An 18,370-nucleotide genomic window follows, 5' to 3' on the forward strand; every position below is an offset into this window, starting at 1 on the left:
CCTCTGCCTGTGTCTCTGCCTCTGTCTCTCTCTCTCATGAATGAATAAATAAATAAAATGTTTTTTAAAAAATAGTGATACATGAAAAAGACAGTAGTCAACCTGCAAGAGCTCACAGAGACTAAAGCTGGAAGAGTTGGAGCCAGAAAATAAATGATGATAGTCTTGGATTATAACTTAAAGAATAAAATAAACATCCCTGAATCCACACTGATATAAATGATTGAATAGATAAATAATCAGAGGAGGGGGGACAGATGTTTCTTACAGGAGAATTACAGATAATAAATGTCATTGCTCCTTCCCTCTAGAGGTAGAACTGCATTCCTCTCCCCTTGAATGTGGGCTAGTCTTAGTTATTCACTTCTAATAGAATATGAAAACATAAAAATAGTAACTTTACAATAAAGAAGTCCAACATACAGTATCTCAACTAAGTGCTTAAGGTTAACATCACCAGTGATAAATCATGTTTATAGCATGCATCCTGGACATGATGTGATGAAAAAGACTCTTCACCCTTCCAAAAAAATCCATAATTCATCTCTTATGAGAAAATATCAGCTAAACCCACACTGAGGGACTTCCTACAAAATACCTGACCAATAATTTTCAAAGGTGTCAAGGTCATAAAAAACAAAGGAAGTCTGAGAAACTGTCACAGGCTGCAGAAGACTAAGGAGATATGATCATGATATTGTCTATTGCAACACAGTTAATTGCATTGTACTGATGTGGATTGTTAGTAATGATAAATATGTTATGGTTGTGTAAGATGTCATCATGGGATGATATAAGGGGAACTTTCTGTGTTTACAACTTTTCTCTAAACTGATTTCAAAATGAAAAGTTAAATATGTATTCTCCAACTAAACTATAATTCCATTATCAGGAGTCATCCTGTAGTGATCACTGCTGTATGTCCATTTCTAGAACAGAGGTGCATGCTGGATAAAACTTTGGTTTCTAGAGTAGGCTGTCTGTTTGATTCCTGGCTCTGCCATTTGTAAACTATGCTATCGGCAAGTTTTGTTAACATTCCATGCCTTAGCTTTCTCATTTAAAAAAGGAATATAAGGTGGCTGTGATAATTGGAGGTTTTGATATATGTAAGACATACAATGGTGCAAGTTATCATTGACATAATTCCTGTTTAATATATCACCATTGAATTAGAGAATGAATAGCACAAGGTTGTTTTTTTGTTTGTTTTTGTTTTGGCTAAGATTGAGTCACAATTCTATCAATGTCAGAAAGAGTCTAAAGAAGAAGTTCAGGGGACAGAGTAGGATGAATGGAATGGGGGCTCCATGAAGCACAGTAGACGGGTTGGCATCAGGATGGCAGGAGTATATAGACAAACTGGGGGGGGGGGGGCGGGTAGAGCAAGGAGCAATGTTGATATGGAAGTATGTCTGAGGGCCTGTATTTTGATTGATAGTGAAAGCTGACAAGATCAATTAGCCTCTCTAGGGCACATTGTCTTCAGGTAGGTTCTCCACTTTTCCCCCTCTTTGCCATGTGTTTACAGGGGTCTGACCTTTGCATGGTGCATTTCTCAGCCTCCCAGTTCAGTTGGTTTCAGCTGTATGTGGTCAATGGGAAACACTGGTAGGAGACTGGAAAGTAGGAGAAAGGGAGAAGCCAGAGCTTTTTTCTCCTTCCTTCTCTTCCTTGAGCAGCAATTCCAGCAACAGCAATGTCTCCTCCATTAGCTTCTGGCCAGAGGCCAGTAATACCACCTTTTCTTCTGTCCCTCCAATCTAGGGTCTTGGTGGCTTCCTTCTGTAAATATTCTCTGGATTACCTCACTGTCTTCTTTTTGGTTCTCGGTTTGTCTATCACCTTTGTAACTTATCCTCAGTTTTGAAATTCCTCTTAAGAATGCTCAGGTGGCTTCTATTTCCTGTTTAGACTCTGACAGAAACAAAAGGTATGATGGAACTCCCTGTTTTCCAGACTGACCAGAACTCTGGGGAAGGTTTTCCAGTACTACCACAGGCAGACACTGGTCATATTCCTAAGTGTCAATTATATAGTCATTGCGCTGTGAACTTGCCTGCGCTTTGGAGTATTGTGAAGTTTAGAGGAAGGAGGTGTCAATGAGAGCCTGTTTAGGATTACTCATACACCACTGCCTTCTGGGCAGTCCCACCCAGAAGTAACAAATCTGAAGGGAGGAGGACATTTCAGAATCCCAGACACAACGACAGATTCAGTGATAGGTCCATCAGGGGTATGTCAGCTGAAGAGCCCCTCCTGCTGAGAAGTATGCCAGAGTACTGGAGCCGGAGCAGGGGTATCTCCACCATCCCAGCCCCTGTAAAATCTAGCTTACTCTCATTGGGTCTTCGTACAAAAAGATGCTGCTATCATCATCATTTTGTTTCTGGTGTTCATTTAAGTCCTTGCTCTCCATCCTCCTCATTTGACCTCTGAATCTCCCATCTATTCTTCACTTAGCCCTCAGGAATAAGAACTTGAAAAAATTTTTTAAAAAGTTAAAGAAATAAAAGGAATAAGAACTTGTATTGGCCAGCTGTCCTACCCTTGATCTTAATATCTCTTCCAGGACATAATTCTAACATTTGGCTTCCAGCTCGTCATACATCCACCATTTTGATGAAGGACTCTACTGCTACAACCCCATTTAAGACCTCACCATGGTCTCCCTTTTACTTTATTTTACCCTTGAAAATACAAAACCAAATGAGAGGCAGGACAGAAGAGCTGATAATGAGACTGGCATCCATACCCAGGCTTCAGTAAAAGTAAGAGGGATAGAGGCAGAAAGTTGGTTTAGAAGCTATTAGGTGTAACTAGAACCTAGATGCTGAGAGTGGAAGATGTGAAGGTACATTGGAAATCCAAGAGATTTCTTTTAAAGGAGGATAGTAATAGGAAAAAATTTAATTATAAAGATACACTATACCTTATGGCGTACCTAACTCATCCCTTTTAATCCCAATCTGATGGTTATATAAACATCCCCTGCCCATCTGAGGGATAGCTGCAGCGAGAGTAGATTTTTTTTTTTTTTTAGGGTAAAGAGGCATTAGTTTCTCTACAACTTCCACCAGCTTTCCCCTTCAATTCTTTGATCTGGACGGTTGACATTTTTTTGTTCTTATGGAAAGGGTCCTGCACAAATAGTTTTAGGACAAGCCTGCTAAGTTCTCCTTTTTACCACCACATCAAGTCCTCTAAGAAATTTCTATATAGAAATTCTAGATTCTTTATTGAAAGTAGTAGTTTATGTCTATCAAATATTGGTCACTGCACTTAAAATATATGTTATTTTATTTACTAGGTACCATGTATTTAAAATGCTACCATTCAATCATTCAAAAGAACAGTAGCCTTATGCTATACTCCCAGATAAGTCACAAATCATATGTCTTCTTCCATCACCTGTAAAAATAGGTCTGGTGGTATTCACTTCCTCAGAGGTGGCTATTTGATGAAGAATAATGAAAATCTTTACCACAGGCTGATACTGAGCTATTATCTGCTCAGCCTAGGCAGCAGATCATTTTTAGCTAAGAGTCAGAAAGAAAATGTATCTGAAGTGTGATTTGTGAAGAATGGGTTTTGCATTCATGCAGACCTGGTCTGAGTCTTGACTTCACTATTTACTGGCTCTGTGACCATTGGTCATTTATTTAACTTCTTTGTGATTCAATTTATTCATCTGTAAAAATAAAGATAATAGCAGGTCCCTTACAGTGTTTTTTTAGGGGATTAAATAAATCACATTGTCTGATCTGGTATGTCTGGCATTTAGTGACTTGTTATTGTTGGTGATGGAAAAAATAAGTTTATTTCCTGAAGGATATTCTCTCTCATTCCTGTTCGACAGAGCCCCCTCTCAGAGACAGCACGAGGTTAGAGCCATAGTTAGATTGTAATGGTTCTTAATGCCAGCTGCATTTAGACTACTTTGGCATTTTCAAACATAACAACGAGAGGTCACAACCCAGTGCAATTGGATAAAAGTCTCTGGAGGTCAAGTCCAAGCTCAGCAGGTAATTCTAATATGCAGCTGGGAGTGAGGATCACTAGGTAAGAGGAACCATGCATCTGAATTTGGATGATGTGATGGTTAATTTTATGTGTCAACAGGGCCATAGGATGCCCAGACATTTGATTAAACACTATTCCCTGGTGTGTCTGTGAAGGTGTTTTTGGATGAGATTATATCTGTAGACTGAGTCAGGCAGATTGCTCTTCTAATATGGGTGGGTATCATCCAATCTTCTGAAGGCCTAAATAGAACAAAAAGGTAGAGGGAGAATTTGATCTCTGCTGGACTGAGTGAGCTCGGACATTATTTTCTTTTGCCCTCCCACTGGGATTTACACCATCACCCCTCCTGGGCCTTAGGCTAGAATATTCCTCCAGATTTCCTGAGTTTCCAGCTTGCAGAAAGCAGATTGTGGGACTTCTCAGCCTTCATAGTTATGCCAGCCGATTCTTTACCATATATTTCTTTATATACACATATACATGTATGTATATATATGTGTGTGTGTGTGTATATATGTATATATGTGTATATGTGTGTGTATATATGAATATATCTATATCTACATCTATATATACTATTGGCTCTGCTTCTCTGAAGAACCCTAATAGAGATAACATTCCTGTGATCTTTTGTGCTCTCCAAATTTGAGAAGACTATCTATTCTTCTTTGGTAAGAAATATGGACCTCCATTTCCTTAAAAATAATAATCATAGTTGGGTATCACCCTAGATTCAGGTCCAGGATGGAAGAATTTAGCCAAATATATTTATATAAATATAATTATGTGTACAGTATGCTGCAGAGTTATCCAGTGGGTACGTATAAATTAAGGCATGTCTATATTTAGGGACCACTCATGGATGTTTACATATTTGATATGTGTATATTAATCCATTATAGCCATTACTTTTTTTGATGCAAAAATTTTTCTTTGACCAGTGAAAAACCCTTCATGTATTATTTTAATGTGACCTGATAGTCTTTGATAGCACTTATACAACATTAACTACTGTCATTATTTGTTATTCTTATTGGCACATGGACTGTCATATTCTTGAAAAGGTTGTGATTACAATATAGCCCGAGAGACAATGATGTTTAAAATACCAAGTTAAGTCCTTATACAAAGGACTTAAATGCAAAAGGGTCGTGGGGAGAGTAAAATAATAAGGAAAGGTTTAAAAGGGAACACATTGTTATCTCATGCTACATTTACAGCCATAAAGGATTTTTTAGACCACTTCCTTACCAACTCAATCACCTTTATAACAAAGTCAACATTGTATTTATTTCCTGTAGATTTTATAAGCTCCCAGAAGTTTCCTGGTAAGCCCCCGTATTAAAAAGAACAGGTGATATCAAGGCCAAATGCATGTTCCTGACATAAATAGCAGGAAGTCTATGAAGTGTTTGTTGTAAGAAGAGTAGGATTGAAGCATATGCTTGAATATCTATAAGCACAATATGTTCCGCAGCACTATATAACACCTGTGTAGAACAGTTAAGCCATATGTTTCCGAAATAATACTTTAAATTACTATGTAGATGTCAAAAGGGAAAATGCACATTTGCACAAAAAATAAACATGTGTTTGCTATGAATATAATTCTTTATGGTTTCTTCAAATCTTTTGTAATTGTAACAAGTTTTTATCTTGTAGTACATGCCAAAATGTTTCTAAAATCATAAAAGTGTAACAAACTAAAAATCTTACAAGCACTATTGTCAAAAGGATGATATTAAAATTTCTATACAATGCTGGAATTTAACCAGCACATCTTTAATGCAACTCATGGGATTTAGTATTAAAAATTCCATGTGTCACAAAAGAGCCAATGTTAGGTCTATTAGCTTTTGATATTTGCTTGGTCTCAAGTGAAAAACTTTTTACTCTTTTTTGCCAAAGGCTTAACATTATGTGAAGATGATCTGTAATGTCTGTGTGTATGTGTAGCTTAGGGTTAGAGAAGGGGAGGTAAGAGGGATGAAGTAGGTATCTTCAGCCTGCTATGTGTGGCTAGGGAGTTTCCTACCTGGAATATATAACAGAGAAGAGGAAGACTTAAATTTTAGAATAAATGGAAATACTAACTTTAAAAAGATCACAAAAAAATGCAGGATTATAGTATTTGTATTTTACACTTACCATCCTAATGGTTTGACCTATGGTGCTCCTGGAACTACAATTTGATTTAATTGAAAGGGTAATTTAACTGAAAGATTTCTTACAATGTATTTCCAAACTGAGGTCTTCTTTGAGCCTATTTTTAATGACTAGCTAGACACTGATAATTGGTAACATTCATTTGTGAGACATTATTTGATAAAGCAGTGAATATAGTAAATTGATATAGTAGTGAATAGCATTTTGTTTCTATAATTAGGTAAAACAACCAAATTTCATTTACTAGCCATTAGTTTGCTGAGTAAACGCCTATTCACAGTTAACATGAAAGAAAACATTCATACAACTCTGGTCAAAACATTATGACCTCCTGGTTAATTAGGGTCCAAATTACTGGGGTGGTTCTGTATGAGTACAATGAGATGCTCTGTACAAAAGTTTGAGGGAATAAGTCTGGGATATGCTTCACAACTTACCTCTCTCTTGGAGATTCACAATGCACACAGCATATCAAAAAACTATTCTAAGATATTCTGTAATAAAAAAGCCTATTTAACTCACTGTTTCCCAAACTTAATTGACCGTGGTTCTTTTTTTTTTTCCCTGAGGAAAACCTATCATTATTCTGGTAAAACATGTTGGCTTTCCTGTGCTCCTTTTCTAACAGAACCTGATTTCATTGGAATAGCATCATGCCGAGTGCCAGTGCATCATGAGGTCTCTAAGCCAGCCTTGGCAGTCCCTAGTGGCAGGCCTGTGATGCACAATCTGGCCACTGAGACCTAAGGAGAAGTTTGCTTAGAGGCTGTTCCTTGATTTTAAAAAAAGGAAAAGAAAGGAAAGGAAAGGGAAGGAAAGGAAAGGAAAGGAAAGGAAAGGAAAGGAAAGGAAAGGAAAGGAAGAAAGGAAGAAAGGAAGAAAGAAAGAAGAAGAAAGAAGAAGAAAGAAAGAAAGTAGAAAGAAAGAAAGAAAGAAAGAAAGAAAGAAAGAAAGAAGAGAAAGAAAAAAAAGTGGTGGCATAGAGAGAAGTTTTTATTATACTTTGGAGGCTATTATCCGAAAAATAGGATGCCTGTAAAGGTTGTGGCATGTTGCAATCAGGAAGTGACAATCTTGAGGTCAAAGGCTTGGGAAATAGAAGGATAAAAGAGCTTGGACCTTTGATGGAATGGCTGAATCTGCAAGTCAACTTAATGATAGCTTGCCTCTATACTTCTTATAAAGGAAATAAATACAATATAAACCACTATTGGGAAATCCTGGCATAGAAATACTGATTTCCTGTGAGATTGAACATTCAGTACATACTGATGGGGAAAGGACACATGATGGATTTCTTAGGGCTCAGGCCACAGGGATTAATTTAGCTACAAGTCTTTCCCCATGCAAGACTGAGCTTATTACTCTGATCATGGCAAAGCTCGCCTCATATGGGCCAGTGTGGCTCAAATAGTATGGGGCATATCAGTAGAGATAGATTATGCTGAAATAAGAAACAATTGTAAAATCTCAGTGTTTTCCACAACAACAGTTTGTATCTCACACAAGGTACATATTCATTGTGGGCTGGTTGGGCACTGTTTTGAGTCATCTTCACTCTGGAACCCAGGCTGAGGGAGATTCCCCGTCTGGAACGTTGCTAGTTGCTCTGTAACAGAAAAGGAAGCTCTGGGGAGTCACACACTGACAATCAAAGACTTGGTCCAGGAATAACACCCACCATTTCCCACAGCTCATTAAACAGAACTGGTTACAAGATCCCACTCAACCACAAGGGGGCCAGGAACAGGAAACAGAAAACACTCACCGTCAATTGCTATCACTCACATCAGAATGGTTGGTAAAGCAATAGAGGTTTCTAGTCAGAAAGTATGCTTGAGTACTTTGGATTCTTTCTGGGAGGCTTGGGCAAAAATAAAGCCCAGGTTCCTGGCTAGAGAATTAGAGGGAGCTGGATTTGGCATTTGCTAAGTGTTAGATAATGTATCAGGATTCTATCCAAATGGCCTAAAATTCAAGGCAGGACTCTAGCCCTAAGAGGGAAGCAGAGGGGCCATTAATACATTTACCCTTGCTTTCTATTGGCTGAGTGCAGAGAGATAAGCCTTCCATACACTTTAACTTGAAACAGGACTTTCTGGGGCCAGGTGGTATGGGAGAGATTATTTTAAGTCAAAGAAGCAGGAAGGAGAATTTAACCAACCTATGGTTGAATGAAAGCCAGGGAGAATTTTAAAAGTCAAATTTGAAGGAAGTAGTAAGGCCGGAAATAAAAGAATAAGTAAACAAGGCCTGAACTCAGGAGGATTACAGGTGGAATGAAATGTAATGTGAGGTATGGACTTTGACAAATGGCTTAGGAAGAATGCAGTGAACCATGTGAGAGGACTCAACATTTATCTTGCTTTGTGACTAGCAAAGGATAATTGCACAATTTCAAGGGTGATGCTGGATTTGACAAATACATATTTATATTTTAGGGGAGAATTCTATGATTTGGTGAGGCCCCAGGTGCCCAGAGGCTAATGACAAAAAGATGAATTCCAAACCCACTGGCAGGAAGAGTTGGGGCTGGTCTCAACTGGATGTATGTGGCCTGTCTCAGCCCAGGTTACATCAGGGATGGAGCAGAGCTGAATCTTTAGGTAGAAGCTTAATAGATCTCAGAAAGACAGCGCTGGCCATGTTTCAGCTTTCATCATTTCTGGATGAGCCTTTCCAGACACACCTACATCCGTGGCATCCTTGGACCTCTATAGTGCCTATCAGCTATAGTGCTCATTGGCACCTAGCTCTAGCTTTCCATGATATCTCTTTCTGTGTATGTCCCTTCTCTCTTGAACCTAATGCTGGCCCCTTTGTGCATCAATGGGGACTGTTCCAGATCTCTTGACATTGTAAAAGCTCAACAATTAGTTAGTTGTTGATGATAGAACACAGAAGATTCACCCATAGGAAAGTTGTCCAACTTGACCTGAAGCAATGCTTCTAGAAATTTGATGATGTAAAAATGGATTGGAGAGGAGAAAAACTGGTATTCGTTGTACTTGTATTTTATATCAGGCACTGTGCCAGCACTTTGAAATATCATCCAATTTATTCCTCACATCAGCCATCAGGCAGATTTTCTTTTCTCCTACTTTATAGGATAAGAAACAGAGACTCATAGGTTAACTGGCTTGCATGAGTTCACATACCATGTCAATTAGTAAGTAGCGAAGCTGTGATATGAAGAAGGACTTGGTGACTCCATGGCTCAAGGCTTTCTCACTTTACCACTCTGCTTGCCAAGAGAAATAACATAGTACTTTGATCAACCAATGAGCATCAGAAGGGACCTCCTAGCTATTTATACATCTGCTAAAGAAGGGAACTATGGAGGAGAGAGCAATTAGCAAACTAATGAATCATCCTCTGTTGCACAAATAAGCTAATTGAATTTATTTAGGAAGAAGTAGTAGAGTCATGCTGCCTCTGTGTTCCAGCTACACAATCTTAAGCCAGTTACTTAAACTTTTGGGGCCATGGTTCTTGTAGTTGTAAAATGGGATCGCACTCTTTGTCAGACCTTCCTCACCAATTTATTACGAGGAGCTGAGGTAATGTATGTACAGTCAATATGGAAACAGTAGGGAAATATTCAAATGGAAGGCATCATGACTGTCTTTGTCTAAATATCAGAGATTTTCCACTTCAAATGTGTTAATGTTGTACAGCAGGGAGCCAGGCTCACCCCAGATTTTTAATAAGAAAACAGTTCTAATGAAGGCTTCGGGCATGACTACTTAAATAAACAAAATTTAGGTCCCAAGAAATCCTTATTTTAATATGCAATTTTAAGTGATTTTTCTGTGCAGAATGGAAATAGAGCATAAGATTTAAGGGTGCATTAGAGAAACCTGAATTTATTACCAAGTAGCCTTTGTTTTTATTTTAAGTTACTTATGTTTAATGACTTTATTCAATTGTCAAATATTCAGACATACCTGGTAAAACATCCTTTTTAAAAATGTAGTTTTTCAGGACACCTGGGTGGCTCAGTGGTTGAGCGTCTGCCTTTGGCTCAGGGCATGATCCCAAAGTCCCAGGATCCGGTCCCGTGTTGGGCTCCCTGCGTGGAGCCTGCTTCTCCCTCTGCCTGTGTCTCTGCCTCTCTCTCCGTCTCTCATGAATAAATAAATAAAATCTTTTTTAAAAAAGGACTTTTTCTTTTAAGTTCTTCCTCTAGAAACTGGAAAAGGGAAAAAAAAAGCTTTTTCTATTTGACTCCCTCCTATTACTGTCAGTAGCAGTTAAGTGCATTTATGGAGACACAAGGCAGCACAAAGATTCCTCTGTGATTCATCAGAAGGCCCATCTTAAGTATAATTACATTACACAGCTCCACGCAGTCATTAGTTTCTTGTTTAGTGACAATGTCCTTCATTTTAAATCCTTTGATGGTAATTATTTGTAACTATGCCCTTGAATTTGGAAAGCATGTGTACCGTGGCCCCACTGAACAATGGGTATTTCTAAACGAGGACGCAATTGGCTTCCCCTGTGGGACCATACAGGAAATGCTCTGTAACAACTGAAGATTTGCAAAAGGTTTCTGAGGGCTTGAGCTATGGTCCCAAACGAAGGTGTGTGGTTATCCGTATGTGTGTGCAATAAAAAAACTAAAAGCAGTGCGTTAGGTATAAGGCATGATTTTCTTAACCCTTCATAGACCACAGTACACTTTCCAGTTTTTGACGTTGCCTAAATTAAGGCACGTTAATATGTATCATAGATTGGCCCCAAAGTGAGGTACTTGTGAGATATTTTTAGTTCTACAAGTTTTCTTTGTGCAGAAGAATATCTCGTGTTTGTGTATTGATTCATTCATCAAGCACCCAGATGTTCTGGGAACCGTTTAGGTGCAGAGGACATAGACCCTAAGAGAGTTGGCACCCTATACAAGAGCTCCCAGGCCAGTGGCAGGTGGGACAAATAAACCCAAATAACTGGATTATCCTCAGACCTGTGAGAAAGCGTGGATCAGGTTAACATTTCAGCTTCTTACCGTCACCTGCGGATTTGGTACCTCCTCACAGCTGGGAGTTTCTAGGATGTCCTACCATGCTTTTACTGCTCCCTTTGGAGCTTAAACCTCGCTATTCCTCTACTGCCCAATGCATCTGGCAACAGCATCGATCGTGCTCTGAATGAATATAAAATCCAACGCCCAGTCTGGGTCTCCTGGAGAGAAGGCATCCCTTCTGGATGCCTCACTTGGACCCCAGGAACCCTGGCGTCAGGTCTTTGGGTTTCTGCAGCTCTGCAACATGTCACACCATTCTGCCATTCTTGTCTTTTATTCCCCACTTCCCTTTCCCCACATTTGTTCTCTTAGGCTTTTTGGAAAGCCACATTTATGTTCTTCACATATGGCAAGTATTTTTGGTCAAAACTAAAAACCTATGCAATGTGTTCCTTGGCAAAATGATTCGCTAAGCAAGGCTGGCTCCAACTTGAAAGAAAAGCTTTCAGTAGGCAACAAAACAAAACAAAAATCCCACAAACCACTCTGGCTACATTGTAATTCCTATTCATAAAAGCAAAATACACTTATCCTTTACACGTGTGCATTAAGTAAAGCCCCCTTTCCCGGTGCAAGTAGGTGAGTGTTGGGAGTCATTAAAATTTTTGTTCTCCAGCTACACATGGTTATAGGAATCCACACAGATACTTAAATTTTCCTAACACTCTGCATTTATAGTAGGGACCAGAATTATTTTCTTAAGAATTAACCCTCTGGCCACATGGCCCAAAGAGAACACCAGAGAGGTGGTATTTGTGGAGTGCTTATTATCCACAAGCCACTGTGCTGGGGACTTTACACGTAGGTTTTTCACGGATTCCTCACCACTAACCCTCAAAGGTAGATAGCAGGATTATCCCGTTGATGGATGGGGGCCCTGGGACCCAGGGATTAAGAGTCTTGCCCAGGAACTTTCACTGCTGAGATGCCAGAGGATTCCTAGGTAGTTCCCACAATCCTTGCCTCCTCTGTATATGTTTTCCTCTTTCTATAAAGCAGGGGGAACCCAAGGTCAGGTTTGGGTCACCCTTAAAGTGTGGGTCACCCACAGCATGAGCACTATAACGAAAGAGCAGGTGCCAGGGCAGAGTTCCTCTCCTGCTGTTGCAAGGGGGTGACCCCTGAAACTCTGCATCCGGACGAATCTGAATTTGAATATTCTCTCTACTGGTGGGGGTAGGGTGCTCTAGGGACCAGGCCCTGCTGAGCCTCGTTTTCTCAACTGGGACATGAGGTTAGTGCTGCCTGCCTCTCAGCGCTGTAGTAAGGACTGCAGAGAACAGAGAGGAAAAGACCTAGTAAGTCTTCATTCTCCTACCTCTGCGTTCCTACCATACACAGCTCCTGTATTCATTTCTGCTTTGCCAGAGCAGGCCCAGGCCTGTCCTAGTTTCTGAGTCAGGGCCAATCAGCTTTAGCAGTTTAAGCCTGTCTGGCCCAGGTCCTGACACCTCGCCTGGGTCCTGCTGTACCCCGACTCTTCCTCTGAGGTACGGAGTCTGACTCCCCAATCCTTCTCCCCTCTAGCCCAAGTGCTGGCTGGGGTCTAGCTGAATGAGCTGGGCTTTCTCCCACTGCTGGTTTGGATGCCCAAACCCACCTCCAACCTGGGCCGTGTCCAAGATGTCAAAATCCGTGGGATACTGCGGAATGCCCTGGTAGAGCTGGCCTCTGCCACTGGGTGGGTGGTCCTACTCAGTAATTTTCATTGTTGCTATTCTGAGCGTCTTCTAGATCCTAGGCCCTGCAAAAGATAGGCGTGGCCCAGGCAGGTGAACAGAGTGCTTTATGTACATCATCTCATTTAATCCTCACTGGCCTCCTGTAAAGTAGGTACTATTCATATCTTCATTTTAAAAACGAGGAAGCTGAATCTTAGGAAAGTTAAGGATCGTTCTCAAGTCACACAGCTAGAGAGAGGGAAAGCCAGGCCCTGAGTCCAGCGCCAGGGCTCAAAGCCCTTCCCTCATGCTGCTTTCCATTCCACCTGTCAACCTTCTGCTGCTTCCCCCTTTTCTGGGTGTTGGATGGGCCCCACAGCAGCAGGGGCCCTCTCTCTTATTGGAGCATCTCTTATGATGTACTCTGATGGGTTCACTTGTCTCTGCCTCTCTCACTTGCATTAAATGAGGAGCTCTGGGCCATGCTTTATTTATCCCCATGCTCCGGTGCTTTGCACAATACCTGGTACAGAAGTACTTCAAGATGTTTGTTGACTGACTTTTAGTGGCTTTTTTCCCCTCTCTGCTGAAGTCTGTATGTCCTCTGTCCAAACTCATCTGACTTACAATGGCTCTAGAATCAACATTGCTGGTTACTCTTGGGTCTGAAAGGGTGTGTGAGGGTGTGTATGTGCATATGTGTATGTCTGTGTGTGTTTCATGCATGTGTTACGGTATCAACAAAAGAACCATCATTTTTTTTTTTCAAATACTTGTCTACATCAAAAGCTTTTAGCCATTATGTTTCTTTAGTTTCTTTTAATCTGGAAACTTTCCATAGCCTTTGTCTTTATGAAAGATATTTTTGAAGAATATAGTCCAATAGAATGCTGCCTATTTTGGGTTTGTCTGATGTTTTCCATGATTAGATTCAGGCTATGCATTCGCGGCCAGACTGATGCTGTGACCTCAGGGTATCACATCTAGAGGCATGTGATGTCCATCTACCCATCTGAAGTTCATTTTGATCACCCAATCCAGATGCTGTCCCATTTCTTCCCTGTATAGTTAACATTGTTTCTCCCCTGGTAACTACGAAACAATCTGTCAGGGGACATTTTAAGACCATGCATGCATCCTGTGGCTTGTCAAAATTCCCTCCTGGATCCACTCATGGTTCCTATTTGTACCTATTTTGACTGCAAGATGAGGATCCTGTCATTAAATACAATATCTGATTCTACACTGGATCCTGTACAGGAGGGGGGAAAATACCATGAAGGACTTTGAGTTTTTGACAAAATTAGAATACAAATAGAAATTTAAACCAAAGTGCTCTATAAAAGTTAAGTCTATGGGAATTCATTCTCAAACGACTCAAAAAATTCACTTGTGTGTATACACGTATATGTGTGTGGAGAGAACATACAAACAAAAAATCAAATGTTAAAGGGTAAAAAGGTAAAAGTTGCATGGGTGTTTCTGGTATAATTCCTATTCTTGTAACTTTTCTCTAAGTTTGAAATTACTTCTAAATAAGAAGTTAATAATAAGCTTTTGGCCACCTATAAAATAAGCACTAGATGTCCTACCTACAGCAGTGCACATCTTTCATTCAATGGCTGACACAGCCGTAGTTAACAAGTACGAGCTTTGCCTGGACTGCATATGCCCCAAGGTCTACTGCCATAGGAGACCCGGTGACACTATGCAAAATGTCTGTCTTTATGGTGGTGTCTGTAGAAACTACATAACAGTGGTATTTTGAAATGGAAGACTCCAGTTCTGGTTGCACACATCTCAGTTGTCTTTATTAAAAGATGATACAGGAAAGATAAAGTGATACTTAAAGGGTCTTGAATACAAGAGGAGAAGACAGAGTCCCTAATGCAGTGACGCAGAACCTTCTGGCACTGGCACCTGCAAACTCTCTTCAGTCTCCTTTCATGATCGCTGCATATTCCTTCTGGTGTTCAACCAGCTTCAGGAATACTTGATATTTCTTGTCATAGTATCTGCGGGAGAAAAATGAATATGTTGAATGATCTCAGACAAAAACGTTATGCAGCTTCCCCTTAGATTTAGAAGAACAGGAATGTATCTCTTATGGTTGGGCAGACATCTCTCATTTTCTGAATGCTTATAGCATCCTGAGCAATGGATCAGCATGATTCATAGTTATATCTGCCACCTACACGGGGGTGTTATTATCCTCATTGTCGAAGCAAAGACATTTGCTCAGAGAGGCACATCTAAAGTAATCTAGCTCCACACGGGCAAGGCTGGGATGCAAACTGAGGTCTGACTTCACGGCCTCAGCTGTAACTCACTAAGAGGCTGAGGCTCAACACAGGTCCTCGCTCATCCACAGCTTCAATAAATATTTCAGATATGACTAGCCCCAGGTCTGATGACTGGTTTAGAAACCACAGTCTGACCAGGGATGAGACCAAACATTTTCATTACCCTTTGTGGACTCCACACCTACGTTTCCTTTGCAGACTGTTTTACCTGGAAGTGCAACCCTGTGAAAATGTCACTAATATCTTCCTTCTATAGGTGCCCTGCTGTCCAGGCATCCCAGGGTGGACTTTGCCCTCCTAATTTTTGTCTGGGTCTTGGTAGACCTGTTATCCCTGGACCTGTTTGAATGTGGTGTTGACCAGGAGAAGAGGGCAGAACAGTCTGATTTTGAAAGGGATAATAGCAGCTATGACAAATCATACATGAACACTTGCAACTTTGTCCTTACTCCTCTTGGTTGGGAGGAGCTGACATGGGGTGAGGGGTTGATGAGGCCAATTTAGCATGTCTCAGTAGATTCTGGAATGTTCTGGAAAGAAGTCTTTAGGAAGGATTTTTGGTGCAAGCTTGTGAATCTGAAGAAAGAGATTGCAAAAGCAACCCTGCGTATATGTAGGGACTTCTTGTAACATGCAGAGCTAAACAGATTAATATGGGTCCTCCCCAGGAGACTTATGAGCTGTAATGGGGCCAAATACAGAGTTAAGAGGTGAACTCTGAGGCCTGGATCTGAATGTCATTTTGGCCAATACTAGCTGTGTGACACTGGGTATGTTACGTAATCTATCTGTCTAAATTTCCTTATCTGAAAATGAGAATGATTATAGGATCTATCTCAATAGAGTTGTTATATGAATTAAATGAGGTAATGCATGAAAAGCACTTCAAACAGTGCCTGGATCTTAGTAAGTGTTATCTGTGCTAGTTATGATCACTACTTTTTTTAAAAATTAATACTCCAACATTATCATCAATCTTACGATAAGTAGTTTCCACTAAAATCAGTTCTATGGGCATTGAAAGTTATTAATCATAGAACGATTTAGGGGACAGAAATTTTCTCCTTCTAATGATATCCTCTGACAGTTTAACATTAAATACTTCTTAGTTATATGGGATGGATTTCCTGACTCTGGAATCTCAAAACAGCTCGAAGGGAGCTTGGGTCAATAACCTTCTCATAACATTGAAGATTTCCCATTTTAATCCTGACAATTTTGCAGCAACTTTGTTCACTGGTCTTATTCCTTGTACAGTGGAAGAAGCATTGGCTTTGTAGGCAGAGAAGTCTGGGCAACTACTTTAAATGGTGTAAGTCTCAGTTTCCCTGCTTTAAGAAGGATGATAACCATACCTACATCATAAAGTAACTGAATTTTAGACATGAAATACTGTGTGAGCTGCAATGTGCTCATAAATAGAGATTGATGTTGTTTTTATATCCTTCCATGATCGTGGAACACAAAAAGATGGATAGGCTGTATTTTTCCTTTTTTTTACACATGGAAAGCTGAGGTTCAAGGCACATTGTTCCCCTGTGCTTTTTTTTCTTTTTTTCAAAACTTGTTTTCTTGCAAAATACACATAACATGAAATTTAGCCATTTTAAGTGTACACTGCAGTGCATTAAGTACAGTCACACTGTTATGCAACATCATCACCTTCCATCAGCAGAACTCTCTTCATCTTGCAAAACTAAACCTCTGTACCTATTAAACAATAACTCCTCATTCTCCTCCTTCTTGCAGCCCCTGACAACCATCGCTCTACTTTCTCTCTCCCTCTATGAACTTGACTCTAGGTACCTCACATGAGTGGAATCATATAATATTTGGCCCTTTGTGACTGGCTTTTTTTCACTTAGCATGATGTTCTCAAGGTTTGTCCATGATGAGGCATGTGTCAGAAAGTCCTTCCTTTTTAAGGCTGAATAGTGCAGATATACCACTTTTTCTTTATCCATCCACCTGCAATGACCACTTGGGTTGTTTCCATGTTTTAGCTACTGTGAATAATGCTGCCATGATCATGTGTGTATAAATATCTCCTTGAGATCCTGATTTCGGTTCTTTTGGGTACATACACAGAAGTGAAATTTCTGGATCATACGGTAATGCTATTTTTAACATTTGAGGAACCACCACAGTGGTGGTATCACTTCACATTCCTACCCATAGTGGACAAGAGATCTAATTTCTCCACATCCTTGCTGACCCTTGTTATTTTCTGGTTTTTGATTGTAATCATCGTAAGGTGTGTGAGGTGGTATCTTATAGTTTTTGACATTCATTTCCCTAATGATTAGTGATGTTGAGCATCTTTGCATGTGCTTATTGGCCATTTGAACATAATCTTTAGAAAAATATCTATTCAAGATCTCTGCCCACTTTTGATTTGGGTTGTTTCGGTTGTTGTTATTTGGTCTTAGGAGGACTCTGTATATCCTATGTATTAATCCTTTATTAAATATGATATACAAATATTTTCTCTAATTCTGAAAACTGCCTTTTTATGGTTGATAGTGCCTTTCAAAGCACCAGTTTTTTCCACAGCACTTTTAAGTGACTACTCTGAGTGCACAGATAAATTCAGTCTAGGCATGAAGATGAGATTTGGGATCTTCTAAAAAGCATATTGAACCATGGTCACTAGATTGTGTTCTCTGTGATCCTGAATTTTAAAATCAGCTAAATCCTCTCTCTTCCAAATTCTCCCCATACTCAGTCAGTGGTTTCTGTGTAGCACAGACCTAAGTAAATGTCTCATAGAGATAATAATGTGATTTGAGGTAAGGAGATGAAGGGAGTCGTTCAGAAGGAAATGCCATCTTTCTACTTGTAAGCCTTGGGGCCACCTGTAGATGGTGCCAGAGCACCATGTGTGCTGCCTCCAGAGGCGTGCTCCCAGCTGACTAAGAAGCTAAAGATTCTTTTCAAAAGAACATGTGGATTTGCTGAACGAACTTAAAAATAGACTTCCCTCAAATGTCTTGGGAGGGTCAGCAGAGAGATGGAGAAGAATAATCTGTTTCTACAAAAGAAGGAAGCTGCTAGCGGAGACTCCCAAGGCCATTGGGAAATACAACTTCTACATGCTCCTGAGTCGAGCTCCCCCCATGTATCTCTGCCTGCCTCTCTGACCTCAGTATTTCTCAGAGAGGGTTTTATATTCAGGGGGTTAACAATCC

At 40.1% G+C, this 18,370-nt stretch overlaps 1 protein-coding gene across 14 annotated transcripts in view; it reads right to left on the bottom strand.

Annotated features, from left to right (window-relative positions):
* Positions 1 to 14,665: 14,665 nt before the first annotated feature.
* Positions 14,666 to 18,370, bottom strand: part of FGGY (FGGY carbohydrate kinase domain containing) — a 413,290-nt gene continuing 409,585 nt past the window's right edge. For all 14 annotated transcript variants that reach the window (XM_072730788.1, XM_072730787.1, XM_072730782.1 and 11 more), the window contains one exon: positions 14,666 to 14,894. In XM_072730788.1, coding sequence (XP_072586889.1) covers positions 14,813 to 14,894 — 82 coding nt within the window. In that variant the 3' untranslated portion in view covers positions 14,666 to 14,812. The remainder of the gene's footprint in view (positions 14,895 to 18,370) is intronic.

This window comes from Vulpes vulpes, chromosome 12, assembly GCF_048418805.1.
Source record: "Vulpes vulpes isolate BD-2025 chromosome 12, VulVul3, whole genome shotgun sequence".
In the NCBI taxonomy this organism is placed as follows: domain Eukaryota; kingdom Metazoa; phylum Chordata; class Mammalia; order Carnivora; family Canidae; genus Vulpes; species Vulpes vulpes.